The 27,068-nt window shown below is 38.6% G+C and overlaps 3 protein-coding genes across 4 annotated transcripts; 1 reads left to right on the top strand and 2 right to left on the bottom strand.

Moving 5' to 3' along the window:
- Positions 1-3,315: 3,315 nt before the first annotated feature.
- On the bottom strand, positions 3,316-6,206 carry LOC309479058 (fibrinogen-like protein 1-like protein). The gene is made up of 2 exons (XM_082142902.1): positions 5,994-6,206; positions 3,316-4,606 (listed from the first exon to the last, which is right to left on the bottom strand). The coding sequence occupies exons 1-2, from the start codon at positions 6,172-6,174 to the stop codon at positions 3,912-3,914; spliced, it is 876 nt and encodes a 291-aa protein (XP_081999028.1). The 5' UTR covers positions 6,175-6,206; the 3' UTR covers positions 3,316-3,911.
- Positions 6,207-7,663: 1,457 nt separating this feature from the next.
- Positions 7,664-14,160, bottom strand: LOC309478595 (uncharacterized protein). The gene is made up of 6 exons (XM_082142204.1): positions 14,030-14,160; positions 13,859-13,929; positions 13,234-13,771; positions 11,614-11,760; positions 11,476-11,529; positions 7,664-9,102 (listed from the first exon to the last, which is right to left on the bottom strand). Exons 3-6 carry the CDS (start codon positions 13,667-13,669, stop codon positions 8,849-8,851), a joined length of 891 nt encoding a protein of 296 aa, XP_081998330.1. The 5' UTR covers positions 13,670-13,771; positions 13,859-13,929; positions 14,030-14,160; the 3' UTR covers positions 7,664-8,848.
- Positions 14,161-19,536: 5,376 nt separating this feature from the next.
- On the top strand, positions 19,537-26,444 carry emc7a (ER membrane protein complex subunit 7a). 2 transcript variants are annotated; one of them, XM_082142672.1, is made up of 5 exons: positions 19,537-19,986; positions 20,047-20,183; positions 22,527-22,646; positions 25,536-25,755; positions 25,898-26,444. In XM_082142672.1, the coding sequence occupies exons 1-5, from the start codon at positions 19,855-19,857 to the stop codon at positions 26,123-26,125; spliced, it is 837 nt and encodes a 278-aa protein (XP_081998798.1). In that variant the 5' UTR covers positions 19,537-19,854; the 3' UTR covers positions 26,126-26,444. The 2 variants fall into 2 exon arrangements, with proteins under 2 accessions (XP_081998798.1, XP_081998797.1); XM_082142671.1 differs by having other exon boundaries at positions 19,540-20,183.
- Positions 26,445-27,068: the final 624 nt, after the last annotated feature.

Genomic DNA, 27,068 nt, shown 5'->3' with positions numbered 1-27,068 from the left:
GAGGAGGTTGGCTCGTCGGGGAAGCCCACACCAGCACCCTGACATCAGCCTCACGGGAAGAGGAACTAGATTGGTGTATGGCAGAGGGGACGCTTCCTCGTCTGAGGGTCGCAGCTTCGATGGTTTACCACGATTTAAAACATTCTAGTATGATTTGCTATGGTAAAATGGTAAATGGACTGCATTTATATAGCGCTTTCACAGACCTATGGCCACCAAAGCGCTTTACATAGCCTCACATTCACCCATTCACACACCGACGGCGGTGTCAGCCATGCAAGGCGCCATCCAGCTCGTCGGGAGCAGCTGGGGTTAGGTGTCTTGCTCATAGACACCTCGACACTTTGTCAGGTGGAACAACCTTTCGGTTTGTAGACAACCTACATGAACCACTGAGCCACTGCTGCCCCTTGATTGACCACATTGCTAGCATGATTTACCACATTGCTAGCATGATTTACCACATTGCTAGCATGATTTACCACATTGCTAGCATGATTTACCTTGATTTACCATGTTTCTAGCGTGATTTTTCCATGATTTACCATGTTCTAGTATGATTTACTATGATTATAACATGATTTACTATAGTTTATCATGGTTTACCATGTTATTAACATGTTTTAACACTTAGTTAGTCGTTATTAGCATGTAGCTATTCACTGCTAGTTTGAGTAACATGTTGGAAGTCCTGTTTGCTAGCATGAGTCAAAAGAACTGACCAATGGTCATCCTCCCGCAGTGGGTACATGACTCATCCAGGAACGCTGAAAGCCCAGACACGTGAGACAGCCCTCGTGACTGTCAGTCGGAGGCAGGAACGACCGCACACAGAAACACACGGGCGAAGTGAATCTTTAATAAGACGCACCCGTGCAGCTCTTTTAGAGAAATAAGCTCTTTTCAGTAGCAGTGCTGAAGCGCACAGAGGAGATCAAAAGCTCTTTAGCGATCTCCGCTGAACACACCGTCACACCAACACTGAAGAGACTTGACTCGAAGATTTTCAAAACGAAAGTGATCGTAGAGCACAATAACACTCGGCTACGAAGCGAAAGCATGAATGCGAGAATGCACGAGCTGCTTCTCATATTCCCACACAGTGGGGCATCCAGCAGACCAAGGAACTTGGACACCATTGGCTCGTTTTTTTACATCTCGAAGGTGATTGGGCTCCCAGGCGAGACCCCATTCGTCAGACGTTCTGACGTAACGTAGGCCACGACCGACTGAAAGGGAACAGCTGTTTTCTGTGTGAATATATAGTAAAGTGTAATTTATTCCTGTGAATTTAAGCTTCAGTCTTCAGTGTCACATGATCCTTCAGAAATCATTTTACATTGTTTTACATTCTAATAATATTTCACTGTTTTTACTGTATTTTTTTATCAAACAAACGCAGCTTTGATGAGCAGAAGAGACTCTTTCAGAAAGATTAGCAAAACTTTTGACCGGTAGTTTAGTTTACCCCAAATATGAACTGCACCCCCCCCCCCCCCCCCCCCCCCAAAGTCCTAAATGTACCATAAAACTGGCCCATGTGAGTCTCCTGTAAATCTGCACCATGTTTGCAAAGGGAATAATTGAGTTAAAGGGAAAGTTCGCAGATTTTCAACCAGCTTTGTGTCGTTATAGTGTCTGTAAATGAACGATGTGATGTAAATTATCTCACCTGAACCTGATCTCTCAGTATATTTCTCAGCAGAAAGGATTAATTAATTAATAAAGTCTGCAATTCTATGCTCCCAAAATCAAAAGTGCATTAAGTTTTTGGGAAAATGCAACTCGTTTTTTTACAGACAAGTTTCATTAAAAGCCCATCTTTCCAGTCGAATTCCCCCTTTAATATTTTCATATGTGTGAACTTTTCCTTTAACTCTGTCCTAACTCTTGAGTTCATCTGTAAAGCAGATGTGTGTAATCTTCGGATGTTGTGATGCCTTCACAACATTGATCCACAAATATGAGGGATGATGGAGATCCAGTTGTAAGAATATGATGAAAGAGATTGAGTTTCACGAGTGCAGAACAAACACACCATCATGCTTTTGCTCAGTGATGATTTCATTCATGTTTTGTTTCTGTCACAGTCTTAATAAGGGCTAATGTTGTACATTTCACAGGCTTGATGTCGATTGTACCCTCTTTACATGCCTTACTGTACCATTATTAGAGTGACAGAAGGAAACTCAGAAACAGCTTCATTTCTCCTGGTGTGATTTCATCCCAACGGATCTGGATGTTTCCCGCTGTCGTGTTGATGAAGCTGGTTTTTAAACGTGCCGTAAACAACTCAATGAAGGTGAACAAACATGTCAGAACTTTCTATTTTCATCGGCTTTATTGCTTGGAGGATTGAAACCGCACTGCAAAAAAGCATCAGTGTTTCGGTCTCGTTTTCCAGCTCTAATATCTAAACATTCTTAAATCAAGATTAATTTACTGGAGGAGCAAAATGACTGAAGATCAGAAGAGAAGTTGATGAAAATGAAGTGAGTTTGTGTTTAAAACAAGAAATAATCTTGTTTTCCCTTTGAATTAAATGTATTTTTCTGACTCCATCTGTTTTCTGACAGATATTTGTTCTTGTTTTAAGCACAAACACTTCATTTTGATACATTTTTCAGAAACAAGACTTAATATCTTCAGTCATTTTGCTTCTCCAGTAAATAAATCTTGATTTAAGAATGTTTATATATTTGTGCTGGAAAACCAGACAGAAACACTATAATCTGCAGAGCGTCTTCGGTCTGTTAATTCCCTGTAATCGTGTGTGTGATCAGTTTTATGAGACTTTTTGCACTTCAGTACAAATAAATCTGACGTTTAAATGTTTATTTAATTTTATGTTTATAAAAAAGAAATAGATAATTGATCATTATGTGTTGAATGGGTTAATAATTCACATCTGGATCAGGGTTTTTGTTTGTCTTGTTTTCCAACACAGTTATCTCTCCTTTAGAAGCAAAAGGACAAGAAGAATTTTTTTTTCAGAATTTAACTGAGAAATATAACAGAATTTTGTGAAGTTTATGATTAAAACAAGAAAAAAGATGTTTGCCATTGAGGTCAGAAAAATAATCTTGTTTTTCCTTCTGATTCTTTTCATATTTGCAAGCAAATTTTTTTTTTAAAGTCTCCCTGTAGTCAATAATTTAATCCCTTAAAACAAAACAAAAAATCATCTTTGATCAGTAAATGAGCCCCGCCTCCACTCACTCACTCAGCTCAGAGATCCACTGGTTGACGATCACACGTTGATCTGATTGGTTACAAGGTAGTTTGTGACGTCAGAAACACCAGCGATTTCAAAGCGTCAAGTCACCTTTATTTATATAGTTCTTTAAACAATACTGATTGTTTCAAAGCAGCTTTACAGTGATAATAGGAAATTAACAGAACAGAGTTCCGGTTTTACAGTAAATACATCTTGTTAAAAGGAAAAATTTGACAAGATATAATAAATGATCTGTGGGGGATTTTGATCTGAACACATTCTGGGGACACCATAGATTTATATTACATCTTGTGAAAAGGGGCATAATATGTCACGTTTAAAGCACATTAAAAACACCACATAGACATATAAACAACATTAAAAGCTGGATTTACACCACAGGGGGACTTTAATTAAAGTTCATTAAATACATCTCCAGTAAATTCATCGGTACCACTTTATTTTACAATGTCCTTGTTACATGTTACATGTACTTACCATAGTAATAACAGTAAATTATGCATAATTACATGCAACTAACCCTCAACCAAACCCTAATCCTACCCTAACCCTATAGTAAGTACATGTTGTTAAATTATTATTACTCAGTTCTTAAATGTATAATTACATTGTAACAATGACACCTTAAGATAAAGTGTACCCGATTCATGTTGTTTGAAGGATGTTTAGATGCTCAGAGCTCGTCTCTGGCACAGTCTCCGGTGCGAACGACCTTGACCTGATCTGAAGGTCTCACCATCATCCAGGCGTATTTGCACAGGTGCTCTTTATTACAGTCCTTCTGCCAGTAGATGACGTTCCTGCGGTTGAGGTTTGCGCCGGCGCACGCGTCGTACCACCACCCTCCGCCCGCGACGCCCTGGAACTCCAGCTTAGCGCAGTTCTGGAAGTAGTTGTCGTTGTCCCGGTCTCGGGTGGTGAAGCGCTGGTTATCGTGAAGATAGTTCTCGGTGTCGAGCGTGAGCGCGTCCGCCGCCGTACCCTGAAACGGACCCAAACGCAGACGGTACTGGGCGTCCTCGTCCTCCACCAGAACCGGGTCGTACTCGCCGGTCTTGGTCATCGCGTCCTGGTCCACGAGCTTGACAGCGAGCTTGTAGCGCACGGGTCCGCCGGTGAGCCGGTGCAGGTGCTCGTTGCCCAGCCAGTGGTTCCCGGTGAGCGACCCGAAGCCTTGCTTGTACTCGGCCCAGGTTCTGTCGAAGTCCACGCTGCTGTTGACCGTGATGTGCTGGACCACCGTCCACCCGCCCTCGCTCATGGCACAGAACACCGCGATCGGCGAGTCTCCGGGCCGGATCAGGTACAGCCCGTCCCGAACCTGCCCGCCTGCGCTCTGCCACAGCTCATAACAGTCCCGTGGAATCTCTGAGAGAACAATAAATAAATTAAAGCTTTATATAGCTATATATATATCATACTAAAATACAAAAATTTGTGCTGGGCAACGATTAATCGCATACAAAATAAAAGTATAAACTGTAATATTTACATAAAGTAGTGCTGGGCAACGATTAATCGCAATTAATCGCATCCAAAATAAAAGTTTGTGTTTACATAATATATATGTATGTGTACTGTGTTTACTGTGTATAATTATTTAATCTCTGAGAGAACAAGCGACACCATCAGACTCTTTATTCATCCTCCGCTCTGACTGTCAGCGGTTCATCAGTGACGCTGTTCTTATTGTTTACTAAAGCTGGAAGCATTACAAATCGTTTTTGGAAATAAAACTGGAATAAAATCTAACTATTAAATCAAAATCTTGCCTTGGCACCTTACTGAAATAAATGTTTAAGTTGAAGTACTAACATTTATAAAGTAAACAAAATTTAATAATAAAATAATAATAATAATAATAATATATATATATATATATTTATATATTTATATATTTATATATATAAAAATAATGAAAGCTAAAATGAAATATTAAAAAAGAGAGAGAAAAATAAACATGTTGCCTTGGCAAATAACTGAAATAAATACGTTTAAGTTGAAGTACTAACTCTTCTAAAAAATTAAATTAAAATTAAAATGTTTTTAAATACATTAAATCCAAATGGAAATTAAAAAATAAATAAGAAGAAATGTTGTAATAAATATAAGAAGCTGTAATAAATGTTTAAGTTGAAGCCCTACGTCTAAAATAAAACATAATAAAATATTTAAAAGAATATAAAAATAAATTAAAGATGATATATATTTTTTTTTATTGTTGTTTTAGAAATTTTTACTTAAACACATTTTCTTATATTTATTACAACATTTCTTCTTATTAAACATATTTATAAATACGTTGAAGTTGAAGTACTTAACATTTAAAAGACATAAAAAAGAAATGTTATTAGGCCTACTAATAAATATGTTTAAGATAAAGACATGTTGTAATAATTAAAAGAAACTGTAATAAGTTACAATTTCTAAGAAAACTCATGCTTGACTTGATAATCTTTCATCATTTCATTAATCAGAAGCCATTATCTCTAACCTGATGTAATTATATGAACACACCCTGAGTCCTACTTGAACTTTGACCTCTGCTCTAATGGCTCACACTGTGTTAGTGGAGTAAAGTTACGAAAACTGCCCTAAATTCACTCAAACAAACTAGTATTTCTATATATCTGACAAATGAGTGCCTCAATAAACACGTTTTTGTGTTTGATTTACTTGATCTTCTTATATAATGACTGTGACTTCATAAAGATGCAGGACTAAAGAGATATTTGAGTGTTAACTGTGATCTGACCTTTGTGTCCGAGGTTCAGGATGAGTTTGTGCTCTTCGGGCTCCAGCATATGCATGTTCTCAGGAGACGCTTCAGACGGATCACAGACCAGCAGAACCAGAACCAGACAAACCCACAGCATCCTCATCCTCGCTCCTCGATCCGTGCGACTGGGAGAATCCCGAGAGAACGAGCCGCTCATATCAGCTCTGGACTTCAGCACTGAAGGCTTTATCTGGACTCTTCACTGTACGCCAGTTTCACTTTATCTGATTCAGTTCAGCCTTTGACTCTGTGTTGCAATGACCCGATTACCAGCCGAACCCAGACCTCCGGCACTCACATGTGGAGCTGACAAACACCAGGAAACAGGTCAAATGAACACGTTTATGTTGAAGTACTAACATCTCTAAAATTACAAATAATAAAGTAAAATATATAAATAAAATATAAATATTTGTAAAAAAGAATTTAAAAAAGCCCATAAATCTTAAACTAAAAATATACATAAATATACATAAAAGTGAATTGATAATATTAATAAATACTGCTCTTTTTCTATACTGTTATTTAGAAATTAACATTTCTATTATTAAATATATATATTATATAATATAATATAATATAAAAAAATTATGAAAAAGCACATAAATCTTAAACTAAAATTGAAAACTGAAAATATTAAAATAAAAGTGATTTGAAAATATTAATAACTACTACAGTAGTATACAAAAAATATACTGACAAAAAAAAAAAAGAAAAAAAAAAAGAAAATCCTGTTTTCATGAATATGACCAGATTGTGTTTCACCTCAAATTGCATTACTGGAATGTGACTTTTTAAAAAAAAAAAGTATTTTATACATCATGGTTAATTTATGCTGATTTTGGACCAAAAAAAAAATATTTGTCAGTACTGTATTACAGCAACAATAATGAGATATTTGAAAAATAAATTGCGGAAAATATTGTGACAATATTAAACAGTGTGATAGTTGTTGAAATTCGGTTTTATTTTCTGGAGATTTGCAGATTTACAGCAGTGGATCATCACTCATCACACAGACCGCATGAGATCAGTGTTTTGATGAACTTTGTGTTTAGTGCTCTGTGTCAGGTCACTTCCGGCCTGTGTGTGTGTGTGTGTGTGTGTGTGTGTGTGTGTGTGTGTGTGTGTGTGTGTGTGAGAGAGAGAGAGAGAGAGAGAGAGAGAGAGAGAGAGAGAGAGAGAGAGAGAGAGAGAGAGAGAGAGTGAGAGTGTGTGTGTGTGTGTGTGTGTGTGTGTGTGTGTGTGTGTGTGTGTGTGTGTGTGTGTGTGTGTGTGTGTGTGTGTGTGTGTGTGTGTGTGTGTGTGTGTTTGTTTGCTCTACTAGGAGAATAACACACACACACACACACACACACACACACACACACACACACACACACACACACACACACACACTGGTTTATGTGGATTAGCCAGACTTTTTCTCCAAACAGGCCCGGTGGTGGTTTAGATGGACTACCCTTTCCTGAGGTCCTAGAGCTATGAGAGTTAGATTAAAACACTCAAAAAAATTTGGAAAAAATTCAGGACACTTTAGACTTCAGATACACCCTTCAGAGCGTGATACACACCACCCTAAAACTATTGTGGTTTATAGAGACAGTTCTCTTTTTGAAGAATATGTGACTTATAAGGACCAAAACAAACATTATTGGGACTTTAAAGGGACAATGACGTCACTTGCTCATTAACATAAATACACATTAACATAAATACACATTAACCTGACACCACCAAGCATTAATGGGACTTGAATTATTATTTTATTGCACAACTCTAACATCACCATTGTTAGTTGGTGACACTGACTAACAGCCAGATAACAGCCTGTAAGAGCTAAACAATAGATTGTCACACAACACCAGTGCCATGACAATGAGAATGGAGCAAAAAAGGTAAAATAAGTCATTCTTACCCAACTTCAAAAGACCCATGGTTGCTCATAACAAAAAATAAAAAAATATATAAAATAAAATAAAAGCTGTTTTACAGTTTGCTTTTGTGACGGCCTCTATTTAAAACATTAAAGGAACTTTGGACTTTTGGGACTTTAGCTTATTCGTCGTATCCCCCAGAGTTAGATGAGTCCACACACCCCCTTCTCATCTCCGTGCGTGCCGTAACTCTGTCTGACGCTCCCACCGCTAGCCTAGCTTAGCACAAAGACTGGAGGTAAACGGCTACAGCTAGCATACTGCTCCCAATAAGTGACACAATAACGCCAACATTCTCCTATTTACATGTTGTGATGTGTATAGTCACAGCGTGTACAAATAACAAGGTCACATGAGACACAGCCATCTTCTAACCGTATACATACTGGGAACTATATTCTCAGAAGGCGAAGCACTGCTACTGCGGAAGGATTTGCTCGCAGGACCTGAGAAGCCCGTGGTGAGGAGCAGAGAGTTCGCTCAGAGGGTTGTGCTAATCACTCCAGCCAGCAGTGCTTCGTCTTCTATATAGTTAATTCTATGAGAATATAGTTCCCAGTATGTATACGGTTAGAAGATGGCTGTGTATCATGTGACCTTGTTATTCATACACACTGTGACTATACACATCACAAAATGTAAATAGGAGAATGTTGGCGTTATTCTGTCACTTATTGGGAGCAGTATGCTAGCTGGAGCCGTTTACCTCCAGTGTTTGTGCTAAGCTAGGCTAGCGGTGGGTGCGTCAGACAGAGTTACGGCATGCACAGAGATGAGAAGGGTGTGTGTGGACTTGTCTAACTCTGGGGGATACGGCGAATAAGCTAAAGTCCCAAAAGGTCGGCGTGTTCCTTTAACACAAACATAGAAACACCACCACAATTGTTAGTGTATTTAAATCTTTTCTTTTTCTGACTGCCTCTTTGCAGCTATTCCTCTATTTCGAACAAAGTCCCTTATATTTTGCACTGTTCTTTGTGCCAACACGGGGTCTTCCACCAGTTTGCAGTGACTGCATTCAGTTTTGGTGGCCAGTTTTCCCCTGCTTATATGACCTTTGAAGTGTCGCATTACTGCAGCGACCTCAGCCTTAGACCACACTTTCTTTGCCACTCTTCTGGATCCATGTTCCTCATCAGCATACTTCCCTGGAAGATAGGCAAACAAAAATGAATAGATCACTAAATGTGTTGTCCAGTTTAAGCCATCAAAACATGAGGTCAGTTAATGCCACAGTTGACAAGAAATTGCAGTTTACTTTTCTTAATTCACTTTGGGTATCAGTTGGTGTCTCACTCGATGTGATTTCACCAACTTTACTAGCCCACATTAGAGTGCGGACAATATGGAGTATTATTAGAATGTCTGCTGTTCATCTATTTATGTGGCCAAACCTTTTGCTATTTGAATTAATTGCAGTAAGTAATACTATAATTAGTAACGTGTCTTAAGTAATTTTGGCATTGTACTTTAACACACCGTATTTTAATTGAAACCAAGACTATGGGGTTTAAGGTCTGATTCTCAGTTTAAATCTGATTTCATAAGGTTAACTAAATAGTGTTGGAACTTGGTCTGAAAGTTTAGTCTTGATATTGAAACTGTACGTAACAATCAGCTTAATACTACTTTTAACCTCTTAATCTTCCAGATTTTGTGGCATGTTGTGACTCAGTCATCAAGACCAATTCATTTTTAGTCTTTTAACCAACTTGCTAAAAAGAGAATTAATAGAACATACTCATGGGCAATCAAGAGAACATGTGAAGAGGAGGAGGTAACTTTACTTTTACCTCAAATTCAGTATACATTTCCTGATAATAAAGTAAGTGTATATGCTCCCTTGCAGACAAGATGTTTTGTACAAATGCAGTAGAGTTAAATTTAGGGCTATTCATTTATATCTCTTTCTTTAAGATTACTCTTGCATTTTGATAGTTGAATACATCACAAAGACGTGCATAATAATGTTAAAGGGATACTTCACCGTTTTTTCATATTAAACTATGTTATTCCCTTAACTAAGACGAGTTGATGCATACCTCTCTCGTCTCAGTACGTGCACTTAATCGCTCTGGCGCGCGGCGACACTTATAGCACTTAGCTTAGCCCAGTTCATTCATTAGGGACCAAACAGAAATGAAGCTAGAAGCGACCAAACACCTCCACGTTTTCCCTATTTAAATACAGTTACACAAGTAGTTACATGACCAAGTATGGTGACAAAATAAAACATGGCACTTTTCTAAGCGGGTAAAAAGGATAACTATAATGTATGGCGGAATAGCACTTGGGACTCAAGAGCACTTCGACTTGGCGCAGTAAAAAGTCACGCTTGAAAAATCCTCTCCCTCTCACTTCTGTCATTAGAACCAACGTGACTTTTTACCAGAGGCAGACAGAGTACACAGCTTCATTACTTGAGTAAAAGTACAGATACACCTTGCTAAATTTTACTCAAGTACAAGTAAAAGTACTACAGTCAGATGTCTACTTAAGTAAAAGTACTGAAGTACTTGTTTTTAAAAGTACTTGAGTATCAAGAGTACAAGAGTACATTTTCTAAATATTGCATTACTACTGCCACAGTGCTTACATTGGTAAACACAGCAAACACTTGAAGCGAAAACTATCATTAACTTGTTCAGAAAATTGAAATAGTCTGGCGAGGTGGGGCCACGGGTTGGCACATTCCCGGGACGGACCTGCTGCGTCTTCATCCATTGTTTCATCCATGGTTTCGTCTCTTATCTAAATCTGACCATGGAGTTGACCTTTGGCGGAAAGCTGAAGGTGATTGCTGATAGGCTGTCCCAATCAGTGGCGCCTGCACAATCCAATCACGTTTGAGAGGGAAACAACAAATTGAGGGTTTCCGAGATTTTTCTTTTTCTTTTTTAGAAGTAACGGGTACTCACGGTTATGGATAGAAATGTAGTGGAGTAAAGAGTACAATATTTGCCTCTCAAATGTACTTGAGTAAAGTCATGAGTACTCCCCAAAAATGATACTCGAGTAAAGTACAGATCCCTCAAAATTGTACTTAAGTACTGTACTCAAGTAAATGTACTCCGTTACTGTCCGGCTCTGCTTTTTACACCTAGTCGAAGTGCTCCCAGTGCTATTCCGCCATACACTACAGTTATCCTTTTTACCCGCTTAGAAAAGCGCCACGTTTTATTTTGTGTCACCATACTTGGTCGTGTAACTGTATTTAAATAGGGAAAACGTGGAGGTGTTTGGTCGCTTCTAGCTTCATTTCTGTTTGGTCCCTAATGAATGATCTGGGCTAAGCTAAGTGCTATCAAACTGTCGCCGCGCGCCAGAGCGATTGAGTGCACGCACTGAGATGAGAGAGGTATGCATCAACTCATCTTAGTTAAGGGAATAACAGTTTAATATGAAAAAATGGTGAAGTATCCCTTTAAGGGAGTTGGGCAAAATAAGAATCTCATTGTAGGGTATAAACCACTGTGTTTCTTCTGTGCATAGACAATAAACGTCTTGAATCTGAATCTTACCTTCAGAGGGAGGTACACTCTCACTTACTGTGGACGACACAAATGACACTGATCCTGTTGAAAACAATTTAACAAGTTACTTTTGTCACAGGAAAATATACATTTTATCAGCAGTGACTATGAATTGAGTTAACATACCAAAGTCTCCCATGTCATGGTCTTGCTCTGTGGTTGTAGAGTCAGAAACCATAGGCTCCACAGTTCCAAGCTCTGATGCGGTGAGATCTGTGTTGCTGTCATCAGATTCGCTCCCACTGTCTTCAGCATCACTTAACGCAATCTCATCTGGAAAATGGCATTAGTAAAACTCAGAGGTGTAAAGAGTACTTGAAAACCATACTTGAGTAAAAAGACAGATACCTTGCAGCATAAATTACTCTATTACAAGTTACCAATACGAGTAAAAGTGATTAACAATACTTTAGTATTTTACTTCTACTAAATCTAGGCTCAAAGATGCACTAGTCCTTGACACCTGAGACAGGCAGGTGAAAATAAGAAACAATTGATTTGTAAAATGAGAAGTCATGTTTATTTTCTAAAATCTAAATAAAACTGAACACCTCAATAGTCTAATAAATCAGGGTCGACACAACAGCCTCTTAAAGGGATTGTTCACCCAAAAATGAAAATTCTGTCTTCATGTAGTCAACCTCAAGTTGTTCCAAACCTGTATTTCTTTGTTCTGCTGTACACATAGATAGATATTTTATATATTTTTAACCAAGCAGATCTTGCCAGCCATTGACTAGTACAGCAGAACAAAGACAAGTTTGGAACAACCTGAGGGTGAGTAAATTATGACAATTTTCATTTTTGGGTGAACTATCTATTTAAACGTCTACAAACTCTCAAGTCTCAGTTAAGCTCAAGTGCACAAAAAGGCCACACGTAAACCAATATCCTTCAAAAAGGCCTTGTCAATATGGTGGATAAAAAAAAATTATGTTAAGTCAAATTAAATAGTCAAAGTCTACTTGCACTGGATGTGCTGGTTTTGGACTCATCACTGGCTGCAGTCCTGACTTCATCTAAATCAAATGTCTGCGATTTAGCACCTACTAATGCACTCGCATTCATGTAAAGTAGACTTGTTGACAAGTTTGGGTGAGTAAGGGCAAAACGCACAAGATATAGTTCAGTCAATGCCACTTAGATGGAAATATCACTTCTTTATAGCAAAAACAAACTGCTGCAGAAAAAGTTAGGTGCCATGCAAAATGTAATTTGTAATTGCATAACTTTTTGGCTACTTTGTAGTTGTACTGTTACTAATTACATTTACTCAAATAGTTTACAGCTCTGGTAAAACTCTCATAAATAGCTGGACATAAAAATCTGTGGTTGAAATAGCCACATCAAATAAGGAAAAGATAGTACTTGGTTTTGTACTTGCCACTTTTTGCAAAGTAACTATTTTTACTTGAGTAGTTTTGAGCTATTATACCTGCGTTTATGTTTAATGTGGTCCATGAGCACATAAGATAAATGATTACACAATCTGATATTAGGTTCATATTTAAAGTAATTCGACTGCACCTACACAAACATAATTTTGAATTACTGTCCAGCCATACTGTAGACTTAAGTTTATATTTCTGAATAGTAGTCCTCGACTCATACTTGGACATGAAAGGTGATTTTTTTTTTCTTGGAAAGGGATGCTGACTACGCCAAGTCTAGATGATTATAAATTAACATTCAAAGGAAAAAACAAAAACTCAGATAATATCTACAAGGGCTAATTTCTGTACAAACCTTCAATTTCAATCTCATCCAGTGACTTCCCCTGCATGCTGGAAAGGTTTCCTTTCTCCATTGACAAAAGGAGTTTGGAAATCTTAGCCAGTTGTGTTGTGGGAACTGGTAATCTGTAGAAGTCGCGGTGAACACGGATGTCGTGACCCAGGAAATCTGCAACCTGATCAAGTTCATTGTGTTTTAAATTAAGGACTTGTGAGAGTGTGGCAACATGTTTCCTGAGTTGCGTTGACCTAAGGTACTCAGGGTGCTTTGCTCCACACTGGCTTGCATGAACATGCAAACAATCATGTCCTCTGTAGTGGCTCATTGACGTTGGTCTTGCAAACAGGAAGACATTTATGGCACAAATGCCACATTCAGTTCTTCTACTGGCAAGTAGTGACAAAGCATATTCTGACTCTGAATCAGGTATGTATTCCTTGTCAGACATGTCCTCAGCATCATCAGATGATATTTGGTCCAATTCTGGATGTGGAATTTTGTCCTGATCTGACAGCAGTTCATCCTCAGAAGCCTTAGGAGACTGCTGCGCCTGAATTGGTGAGAAAGCAAATTATTTGACATGGTGATTGAATCTTATAGCCAGTTCAAGTTCAACACTCACTTAGTAGATACTCACCTGTGCTGTGCTGTTAAAGTCATCTCTTTTAATTTGCTTGAGGCAGGATTTATGCCAGACCCCTGAACAAACTGGAACACATTTGAGTAAAATAATGTTAACACTGCAGGTCTATTTAAGTGGTTAGAGCACAACACATTACACTCTATACTAATTCACTAAATATCTAACCTGTGCATCGATAGCCAAGCCACTTGAAGGAAGATACGGGTCCCACACAACGAACACACTTGTCCAAGGAGGATACTGTTGCGCACACAAGGCGGTGTTTTTGACACTGTTGGCGAAAAATTTAATTGTAGTATTTATTTATGCCACATAGTTTGGACAAAGATATTTTATATTTACGCCACATAGTTTGGACAGAAAGATATTTCATATTTACATGTCGATATCCAATCATTTTAAATCCAATACCAATGTGACATTTAATTTACCTCATACATATGATTACCCTTTTATTGCATTTTGTTATTTATAGCGTATCTTATTTATATGCAGCTTATTTAAAGCATATCCTATATGAAGATATACCTTCTTCATATTTTTAAATTGTAGATGGGGAATATGTAGTTAGCCTCAGTGCCAGGAGCTGACTTCTTGTAGCCCAGTATAACTAATAGGGTGCCTATCCATTACATGTAACCAAACATCTTAGAATTCACATTTAACCAACATACAGATCCAATGCAGGCAGTCCAAGTGTTCTTAAAAACCAAAGTGACGCCTCTGGGGACGGGACCCTCTAAACTGTATGGACCTCCCAAGTCATATTTGGGTGGGGTTCAGTGTTAGATACACATACACTCAGATATTATACTGACTGTCCTTCCATTCCATTGTCCACATAAAGCATGTTCTACTCAGGTGACTACACACACACACACACATACACTCAGATATTATACTGACTGTCCTTCCATTCCATTGTCCACATAAAGCATGTTCTACTCAGGCGACTGTCCACATAAAGCATGTTCTACTCAGGTGACTACACACACACACTCAGATATTATACTGACTGTCCTTCCATTCCATTGTCCACATAAAGCATGTTCTACTCAGGCGACTGTCCACATAAAGCATGTTCTACTCAGGTGACTACACACACACACACACACACATACACTCAGATATTATACTGACTGTCCTTCCATTCCATTGTCCACATAAAGCATGTTCTACTCAGGCGACTGTCCACATAAAGCATGTTCTACTCAGGTGACTACACACACACACACACACATATATTGAAATAGGTTGACAGATTTAACATTTTGCCACAAATAAGTTGTACATCAAATTTAATTTACCTCTCCAACCTTGGTGAGTGGGCCGAGCTCTGGACTAGTCTGATTCGGGTGGCTGACGGCTGTATGGGTGCACTTGCTCTCAGTGGTCAGCTGTAGAAGATCAAACAGAGACAAAGGACAATAAAGAGAAAGTCCTGGGAGCGTGACACTAGAGAGGACATTTGACATCTGAATAAAAAAAGAAACCATTCTAGTGTTGACAGAAAGACAGAGGAAAACCTTGCTTTAAAACTCACTGACAACTTTTCTGATATTAACAATCAAGTGCAAGATATTAATAAAAATCTATCTTTTGTGAGGACATACCTCTTCAGTATCATCAGTTGTGGAAGGGGGATTTGTGGTACAACACATCTTTGGAGACATTTCATCATCAAGGCCCTGTAAAAAGGAAAAAACAAACAAAAAATATTGTAGACCGTGGACTATGAAAACTACACTGATGAACACATTTGTGTTCACCGCGACTTCTACAGATTACCAGTTCCCACAACACAACTGGCTAAGACTTCCAAACTCCTTTTGTCAATGGAGAAAGGAAACCTTTCCAGCATGCAGGGGAAGTCACTGGATGAGATTGAAATTGAAGGTTTGTACAGAAATTAGCCCTTGTAGATATTATCTGAGTTTTAGTTTTTTCCTTTGAATGTTTGAATGCAGCTTATTTAAAGCATATCCTATATGAAGATATACCTTCTTCATATTTTTAAATTGTAGATGGAGAATTTGTGGTTAGCCTCAGTGCCTGGAGCTGACTTCATGTAGCCCAGTATAACTAATAGGGTGCCTATCCATTACATGTAACCAAACAACTTAGCATTCACATTAAACCAACATACAGATCCAATGCAGGCAGTCTTAAAAACCAAAGTGATGCCTCTAGGGGCGGGACCCTCTAAACTGTATGGACCTCCCAAGTCATGTTTGGGTGGGGTTCAGTGTTAGATACACACACTCAGATATTATACTGACTGAAGCTTGAAAAAGCATGTTTAGACAATGTCCTTCCATTCCATTGTCCACATAAAGCATGTTCTACTCAGGTGACTACACACACACACACACACACATACACATATATATTGAAATAGGTTGGCAGATTTAACATTTTGCCACAAATAAGTTGTACATGAGATTTAATTTACCTCTCCAACCTTGGTGAGTGGGCTGAGCTCTGGACTAGTCTGATTCGGGTGGCTGACGGCTGTATGGATGCACTTGCTCTCAGTGGTCAGCTGTAGAAGATCAAACAGAGACAAAGGACAATAAAGAGAAAGTCCTGGGAACGTGACACTAGAGAGGACATTTGACATCTGAATAAAAAAAAATAAACCATTCTAGTGTTGACAGAAAGACACAGGAAAACCTTGCTTTAAAACTCACTGACAACTTCTTTGATATTAACAATCAAGTGCAAGACATTAATAAAAATCTATCTTTTGTGAGGACATACCTCTTCAGTATCATCAGTTGTGGATGGGGGATTTGTGGTACAACACATCTTTGGAGACATTTCATCATCAAGGCCCTGTAAAAAAGAATAAACAACAAAAAAAGATCAATTATAATAAATATCTTGAAGACAAGATGTTCCCTGTGTAGCATTCAGTGAAAAGATATCATGGCTGTATTTCAGTGAGTGTTTTGTGGAAAACATGTAGTCTCTGAAACGGTTCTTTAGTCACTGAACAGGCCACATGACTACAGTCTGTAGACTATGAAAACTACACTGATGAATACAGCATTTGATTACTTTGTTGTTTATCTATTGTCAGCCAACTTCGTAGAATGATTGCACTTCTAGAATAATTGACTAAGCTTTTACATGGAGTGAGGTGTTAGTCCTTTTATAGTTCTTAGATTTGCTATGATTCTTTTAAATGACATCTTGTCATGAATTTTCGTCAGTGCTGTTGAATGGGTGCCTTTCCATTACATGTAACCAAACAACTTAGCATTCACATTAAACCAACATACAGATCCAATGCAGGCAGTCCAAGTGTTCTTAAAAACCAAAGTGATGCCTCTGGGGACGGGACCCTCTAAACTGTATGGACCTCCCAAGTCATGTTTGGGTGGGGTTCAGTGTTTGATACACATACACTCAGATATTATACTGACTGAAGCTTGAAAAAGCATGTTTAGACAATGTCCTTCCATTCCATTGTCCACATAAAGCATGTTCTACTCAGGCGACTACACACACACACACATACACTCAGATATTATACTGACTGTCCTTCCATTCCATTGTCCACATAAAGCATGTTCTACTCAGGCGCCTGTCCACATAAAGCATGTTCTACTCAGGTGACTACACACACACACACACACACATACACTCAGATATTATACTGACTGTCCTTCCATTCCATTGTCCACATAAAGCATGTTCTACTCAGGCGACTGTCCACATAAAGCATGTTCTACTCAGGTGACTACACACACACACACACACACATATATTGAAATAGGTTGGCATATTTAACATTTTGCCACAAATAAGTTGTACATCAAATTTAATTTACCTCTCCAACCGTGGTGAGTGGGCCGAGCTCTGGACTAGTCTGATTCGGGTGGCTGACGGCTGTATGGGTGCACTTGCTCTCAGTGGTCAGCTGTAGAAGATCAAACAGAGACAAAGGACAATAAAGAGAAAGTCCTGGGAGCGTGACACTAGAGAGGACATTTGACATCTGAATAAAAAAAGAAACCATTCTAGTGTTGACAGAAAGACAGAGGAAAACCTTGCTTTAAAACTCACTGACAACTTTTCTGATATTAACAATCAAGTGCAAGACATTAATAAAAATCTATCTTTTGTGAGGACATACCTCTTCAGTATCATCAGTTGTGGATGGGGGATTTGTGGTACAACACATCTTTGGAGACATTTCATCATCAAGGCCCTGTATAAAAAAAAAAAATATATATATATATATATTGTAGACCGTGGATTATGAAAACTACACTCTGATGAACACAGCATTTGATGACTTCATTGTTTTTGTTCTTACATTCTGTAATGGTCAGTATCATCTATGGTGTGCTGGTTAGGTGGTGCTAACAAAAGCTATAAAAATCATGTTCCACCTGAAGCTTGATGGAAAATGTACAGTGTTTTGGTATGTGAAATGTTCTATGGTTAAAGCATTTCTTATATGAGAACTAACAATTTCACAAAGTTAGTTAAATAAAGTCAAGAATATAAAAACACTGTTTGTAACTTTTTTTTTTTTAAATAACACTCTACACACAGCATGTTTTGTATATTGATCATTGTGGTTGGTTACTATGGTACCAATTAATTTATCTTACAGGTTTAGTACACTAACAGAACATCATAAACACATTACATTTATTTAATGGCCTGAAAGTACTCATATTAATGATATCACAGCCTTCCTGTGTCACTGCAACTTCATATTTAAACAAAATAATGTTGGGCTACTAAGAAAATATTTAATTCTATAAAACAAACACAATGTCTGTAGTAAAAGTTAAGGCTTTAACTAGCTTCGCCCTGCTCATTAAGCCATGCGGTAGCCACAGCTCAACTTAACCTAGCTAGCTTTCATTTTAAAAACAAAACTACCAAATTTGACCTGCTCGCAATGTTACTTCTGTCCTCATCTCTACCTGCTGTCCTCCACCTCTTTAGCCCGAGGCGTAATGAGCAGGACATGTTGATAGCCACTCAAGCTAGCTCAGCTAATATTGTGGTAAATATATAGCATTTTACAGTAATTGTAAGTTACAAGTTACAATTTCTTGCAAATAGGAAACACTTCATGCAAAAATGCAACTATATGTATAAATATAATTATTACCTGTATGTATTTAATCCAGTAAACCCAACGACGTCGAGCTGACACTTCCGAGGTGTGGTCCATTAGGTATTTAATTAGCGACAGCTGGGCCATGTGCTGTGGGCGGAGCTTCCCGTCGACTTCTGTTTGTTACCGCCCACGTGCGCAAACCAGCCAATCACAAGACGGCCCGCCAAAATGCACCGTGTGTATCAGAAATGTGTATGAAACTGCAATATAAAACCCAGCTGTGGGGTCGCTGTTCTATACACTGGGATACACTCAAAATCAGGTCAAGTGGTAAATAAGGACTTTCAAAGAAAAAGAGAATTTATGTTGTTCAGACACTAACAAATGCAGTTACACTCTTTGATTTATGAGGACCTTGGCATAGTCCCCGTATTACCCTTAGGTCCGGGGAGCCCAGGTGAAATGTCCGGCGTGTTGTCCGTGTAAACCACATATCCCAACACACACACACACACACACACACACACACACACACACACACACACACACACACACACACACATCTGCTAAATATAGATTCAGTCTCTGTCCATAAATGTCACACTGGGCTCTTTGACAAACACAAACACACTCTCTCTCACACACACACACACACACACGGTGTTGGGTAAGTTACAGCTTATGAAATGAGACGCAACACTTTCGAAACACATTTTCTGTTGAACTACTAATATAATCTGTGAGATATAAATAAAATAGTTGTTGGATAAAGTCGGTGACATCATCACGCAGCGCCTCAGACTCTGGCTGACAGCAGACAGTAATGTAGACCGTCACGTGCTGCTTTATCTGAACCCGACAGGACACAACAGCTGACGAAAAGCGGAAAACGCGCGTCGATCCGATGGAGACGCGCGTGGGATCTCGTGCGTGCGCGGGCGTTGCGCTCCTGCTGTTCGGGTTGCACGCGAGTCTCGGACATGAACACATTAAACTACAGGAGGATGAAGAGTTGAGGACACCTGAGGAAGATCAGGTGAAGTTCAGGAGTCCTGGAGAAGATCAGGAGAAGTTCAGGAGTCCTGGAGAAGATCAGGAGAAGTTCAGGAGTCCTGGAGAAGATGTGAGGGTTCAGGTGTCGGGTCGAGCTCTGGTTCCGGGAGTCAGAACTCAGGACTGGATCTCTAATGCTCGGGTTCTGCTGGACGGAGACACACACGTGGGATTCATCAAGTGCGTGACGACATGAACACACACACACACACACACACACACACACACACACACACACACACACACACACACACACACACACACACACACACACACACACACACACACACACACACACACACACACACACACACACACACCCACACCTGAGACCATTGTTGGGGAAAGTTACTTTTAAAACTAATGTTACATTACTTTTGCGTTACCTTTTTCTCAAATTTTCTGCTGGGCTGGGCTTGTTTGTTTTTTAATAACAAAAAAAAAGTTATATTTTTGGCAAATGTTAAGGCCCTTTCACACCAAAAGTGAAATGAATAATCCTCAGACTGAAGGAAATGCAGGTTTACTTCTGTACAGTAGAGGTAGAGTACAGTAGAGGTAGAGTACAGTGGAGTACAGAAGTGTACAGTAGAGGTAGATTACAGTGGAGTACAGTAGAGGTAGAGTAGAGGTAGAGTACAGTAGAGTACAGTAGAGGTAGAGTAGAGGTAGAGTACAGTAGAGTACAGTAGAGGTAGAGTACAGTAGAGGTAGAGTGCAGTAGATTACAGTGGAGTACAGTAGAGTACAGTAGTGTACAGTAGAGGTAGATTACAGTGGAGTACAGTAGAGGTAGAGTACAGTAGAGGTAGAGTAGAGGTAGAGTGCAGTAGATTACAGTGGAGTACAGTAGAGTACAGTAGTGTACAGTAGAGGTAGATTACAGTGGAGTACAGTGGAGTACAGTAGAGGTAGAGTACAGTGGAGTACAGTAGAGGTAGAGTAGAGGTAGAGTACAGTAGTGTACAGTAGAGGTAGATTACAGTAGAGTACAGTAGAGGTAGAGTACAGTGGAGTACAGTAGAGGTAGAGTACAGTGGAGTACAGTGGAGTACAGTAGAGGTAGAGTACAGTGGAGTACAGTAGAGTAGAGGTAGAGTACAGTAGAGGTAGAGTAGAGGTAGAGTACAGTAGAGGTAGAGTACAGTAGAGGTAGAGTGCAGTAGATTACAGTGGAGTACAGTAGAGTACAGAAGTGTACAGTAGAGGTAGATTACAGTGGAGTACAGTGGAGTACAGAAGTGTACAGTAGAGGTAGAGTACAGTGGAGTACAGTAGAGGTAGAGTACAGTAGAGGTAGAGTACAGTAGAGGTAGAGTGCAGTAGATTACAGTGGAGTACAGTAGAGTACAGAAGTGTACAGTAGAGGTAGAGTACAGTGGAGTACAGTAGAGGTAGAGTACAGTAGAGTACAGTAGAGGTAGAGTACAGTAGAGGTAGAGTGCAGTAGATTACAGTGGAGTACAGTAGAGTACAGTAGTGTACAGTAGAGGTAGAGTACAGTAGAGTACAGTAGATGTAGAGTACAGTAGTGTACAGTAGAGGGCGCTGCTCGAACAAACATTTCAGCTGCTGTTCTGGATTAAAGAACAATTGAAGACTAGAGAAGTTGTTCAACACTCTTATTTCTAAATCTGATCTAAAGTCATATCTGCTTATTCGTATGGTTGAATTAGATCATTAAAGGTCAGCAGCAAAGACATTGGTTGATAAAGCGAGATTAAATACATAAAGTATATTTGTGTAATTTAATATAGTTAATTATAAAAGTCTTGTGTAAAATTCTGAGATTGCATTTTACTGTTTTTAATCATTTTGAAGAACACTGAATGTTTTCATGCAAGTGAGACGAGTTAATGCATGTTCACATTTAGTCTAGATCTAAAATATCCATCATGTTTACACAGCACACACACACACACACACACACACCCACACACACACACAACACCTCCTCACTTTATTTCTCTAAACATGGGGACAGGAGAGCTGTCAGTCAAATGTGAAAAAGTAACTAGCGTTACTTATTTGAAAAAGTAACTTAGATATTTTGTTGTAAATTGAAAAAGTAATGCGCTACTTCACTAGTTACTTAAAAAAGTAATCTGATTACATAACTCAAGTTTCCACCACATAATAAAACATTTTAAAAGACGACAGTTATAATGTCAGTATTGGATGGAAGCTTGTTTCCGCCACAGAATGAAAAATAATAAGGTAATTGTGACTTTTTATCTCACAATTCTGACTTTTTTTCTATTATAAAGTCAGAATTGCGAGAAATAAACTCAAAATTCAGATTTTTTCCCCCTCAGAATTGCGTTTATATCTCGAAATTCTGACTTTATAACACGCAATTGGGAGATATAAAAGAAAAAAGTCATAATTTCGACTTTATATCTCGCAAGTCTGAGAAATAAAGTCAGAATTGTGCGATGTTAAAGAACATTCATAAATAACGGTTTTAGAATTGAATGGGAACATCGGCACAACGTTGTATTTGTGTCCTGCTCATTTCTGCAGAGAAGATGGAGGTTTCTCAGTCAGTGATGTTCCGTCAGGATCGTATGTTCTGGAAATCTCCTCTCCAACCTACAGATTCCAGCCTGTCCGAGTCGACATCACGGCTACTGGGAAGATGAGGTGTGTAAAGAGAAAGACGATACATTCCATTCTTTGTTATTAAAGGAGTAGTTCACTTTAAAATGAAAATTAGCCCATGATTTACTCTCCCTCAAGCCATCCTAGGTGTTTATGACTTTCTTCTTTCAGACGAATACAATCTGAGTTATATTCAAAAATATCCTGGCTCTTCCAAGCTTATAATGGCAGAGAATTGCAACCAACAATTTGAAGCTCATAAAAGTGCATCTATCCATCATAAAAGTGCATCTATCCATCATAAAAGTGCATCCATCCATCATAAAAGTGCATCTATCCATCATAAAAGTGCATCTATCCATCATAAAAGTGCATCCATCCATGATAAAAGTGCATCTATCCATCATAAAAGTGCATCTATCCATCATAAAAGTGCATCTGTCCATCATAAAGGTGCATCTATCCATCATAAAAGTGCATCTATCCATGATAAAAGTGCATCCATCCATCATAAAAGTGCATCCATCCATCATAAAAGTGCATCTGTCCATCATAAAAGTGCATCTATCCATGATAAAAGTGCATCCGTCCATCATAAAAGTGCATCCATCCATCATAAAAGTGCATCTGTCCATCATAAAAGTGCATCTGTCCATCATAAAAGTGCATCTATCCATGATAAAAGTGCATCCGTCCATCATAAAAGTGCATCCATCCATCATAAAAGTGCATCCGTCCATCATAAAAGTGCATCCATCCATCATAAAAGTGCATCTGTCCATCATAAAAGTGCATCTATCATCATAAAAGTGCATCCGTCCATCATAAAAGTGCATCCATCCATCATAAAGTGCATCTATCCATCATAAAAGTGCATCTATCCATCATAAAAGTGCATCCATCCATCATAAAAGTGCATCCGTCCATCATAAAAGTGCATCCGTCCATCATAAAAGTGCATCCGTCCATCATAAAAGTGCATCCGTCCATCATAAAAGTGCATCCATCCATCATAAAGTGCATCTATCCATCATAAAAGTGCATCTATCCATCATAAAAGTGCATCTATCCATCATAAAAGTGCATCCATTCATCATAAAAGTGCATCCATCCATCATAAAAGTGCATCCATCCATCATAAAGTGCATCCGTCCGTCCATCATAAAAGTGCATCTATCCATCATAAAAGTGCATCCATCCATCATAAAAGTGCATCCGTCCATCATAAAAGTGCATCCGTCCATCATGAAAGTACATCTATCCATCATAAAAGTGCATCCGTCCGTCCATCATAAAAGTACATCTATCCATCATAAAAGTGCATCCGTCAATCATAAAAGTGCATCTATCCATCATAAAAGTGCATCCGTCCATCATGAAAGTACATCTATCCATCATAAAAGTGCATCCGTCCGTCCATCATAAAAGTGTATCTATCCATCATAAAAGTGCATCCATCCATCATAAAAGTGCATCTATCCATCATAAAAGTGCATCCGTCCGTCCATCATAAAAGTGCATCTATCCATCATAAAAGTGCATCTATCCATCATAAAAGTGCATCTATCCATCATAAAAGTGCATCCATCCATCATAAAAGTGCATCGTCCGTCCATCATAAAAGTGCATCTATCCATCATAAAAGTGCATCCATCCATCATAAAAGTGCATCTATCCATCATAAAAGTGCATCCATCCGTCCATCATAAAAGTGCATCCATCCATCATAAAAGTGCATCCATCCATCATAAAAGTGCATCTATCCATCATAAAAGTGCATCTATCCATCATAAAAGTGCATCCATCCATCATAAAAGTGCATCCGTCCATCATGAAAGTACATCTATCCATCATAAAAGTACATCTATCCATCATAAAAGTGCATCTATCCATCATAAAAGTGCATCCGTCCGTCCATCATAAAAGTGCATCCATCCATCATAAAAGTGCATCCATCCATCATAAAAGTGCATCTATCCATCATAAAAGTGCATCTATCCATCATAAAAGTGCATCCATCCATCATAAAAGTGCATCTATCCATCATAAAAGTGCATCTATCCATCATAAAAGTACATCTATCCATCATAAAAGTGAATCCATCCATCATAAAAGTGCATCTATCCATCATAAAAGTGCATCCATCCATCATAAAAGTGCATCTATCCATCATAAAAGTGCATCCATCCATCATAAAAGTGCATCTATCCATCATAAAAGTGCATCCATCCATCATAAAAGTGCATCTATCCATCATAAAAGTGCATCTATCCATCATAAAAGTACATCTATCCATCATAAAAGTGCATCTGTCCATCATAAAAGTGCGTCTATCAATCATAAAAGTGCGTCTATCAATCATAAAAGTGCGTCTATCCATCATAAAAGTACATCTATCCATCATAAAAGTGCATCCGTCAATCATAAAAGTGCGTCTATCAATCATAAAAGTGCGTCTATCCATCATAAAAGTACATCTATCCATCATAAAAGTGCATCTATCCATCATAAAAGTGCATCTATCCATCATAAAAGTGCATCTATCCATCATAAAAGTGCATCTATCCATCATAAAAGTGCATCTATCCATCATAAAAGTGCATCTATCCATCATAAAAGTGCATCTATCCATCATAAAAGTACATCTATCCATCATAAAAGTGCATCTATCCATCATAAAAGTGCATCTATCCATCATAAAAGTGCATCTATCCATCATAAAAGTGCATCTATCCATCATAAAAGTGCATCTATCCATCATAAAAGTGCATCTATCCATCATAAAAGTGCATCTATCCATCATAAAAGAGCAATAATTTACTGCATGACTAGTGTGTAATAATGTAATCAATAAAAAAGTAACTGTAATCTGATGAGTATTTTAATACTCATAACATGGACTCAGATGATGTAATGTGTTCCGGCTCACAGGGCTCGTGTGGTCGACTACATCAGGACAGCAGAGGTGATCCGGCTCCCGTACCCTCTCCAGATGAGGTGCGTCGGCCGGCATTCGTACTTCATCCCGCGGGAAACCTGGATCTGGTCCGATTTCCTCATGAACCCGATGGTTCTGATGATGGTTCTTCCTCTCCTCATCGTTGTTCTCCTTCCTAAAGTCATGAACTCCAGTGATCCAGAGATGAAGCGGGTAATCAATCACACTTTATTTATAAAGCAAGTCAAGTCAAGTCTCCTTCATTGATACAGCGCTTTAACAGTATGAACGATCTAATGAAGAATGAGGCATTTATACATGTTTGATCATTACTGATGTTCTTCTTCTTCTGAAGGAGATGGAGCAGTCCATGAACATGCTGAACTCAAACCAGGATCTTCCTGACGTCTCGGAGATCGTGACCAGGTTCTTCTCTCCGCCTAAAAGCCACGGGAGAGCAGGGGGTGTAGCCAGGGCCCATGTGGGCGGGGCTCAAGGTGCAAGGGGTGGGGCTTCGAATGTAAGGGGCGGGGCTCCGAGGCGGAGATCAAAGATGAATACGGCCGTGACATACAGTGAATAAAAGGGTTAATTACTCATTAACAAACTCTACAGGATTCTCTGTTTCTCTGCGGCGTTTGGTGAAGCGACGACTTCAGTATTTCAGAACACTATATTTCTGTCAGTCAAATCATCTGTTTATTAACTAACATTAACAAAGGTGATATAGTGTGTAAAGATGTTGCTGATTGTTTGTTCATGTTAGTTCCATTAACTCATGTTAACAAATGAGGCCTTATTGTAAAGTGTTCAATTTATTTGCAGTAGTTATTATTATAAAGTATTATACTGTACATGTTTAAAGAAAAATGCATAAAACTTTAAATAAATAAATACAAGTATTTCTTGTTTCTTTGTTTCCTTTCTTCACAAATTATGTTGTGTAGTTTTATGATGGTCCCTAGTGTGTGTGTGTGTGTGTGTGTGTGAGTGCGTGTGTGTGTGTGTGTGTGTGAGTGTGTGCGTGTGTGAGTGTGTGTGTATGAGTGCGTGTGTGTGTGTGTGTGTGTGTGTGTGTGTGAGTGCGTGTGTGTGTGTGTGTGTGTGTGTGTGTGAGTGAGGGAGTGTGTATATATATATATATATATATGCATGGAATTGGAAAACCAAGAAATATCAGAAATACATATTTTTTTATAATATTTAAAAAAATAATCTAATTGATACAAATAAAAAAACATTTCTTTAGTTAATAAGTTTTATCTAGTTCTCCTCGCTCGCTGTAATGCTGATATCCGCCGCCAGGTGTCGCTGTTACACGCGCTGAAAAACGAGAAATAACCATAGACAGTATAAGAAGGAAAAAACGAGAAAGAAAAAGAGAAGGTAATCAATGCAATATAATATAATCAATGCAATGCAATATAACGCACACTCAAAGCAATATAAACTGAAAGTATCGACACGTTTTGAGACGTACAAACAGATGTCTCTTTTTTAAAGCTTTTTGTTGTTGTTCTTCAGAC

Source organism: Leuciscus leuciscus (assembly GCF_965113295.1).
Source record: "Leuciscus leuciscus genome assembly, chromosome: 17".
NCBI classification, from domain to species: domain Eukaryota; kingdom Metazoa; phylum Chordata; class Actinopteri; order Cypriniformes; family Leuciscidae; genus Leuciscus; species Leuciscus leuciscus.
Note: the sequence above shows the minus strand (reverse complement) of the source record. Positions and strands in the feature narration are given on the sequence as shown.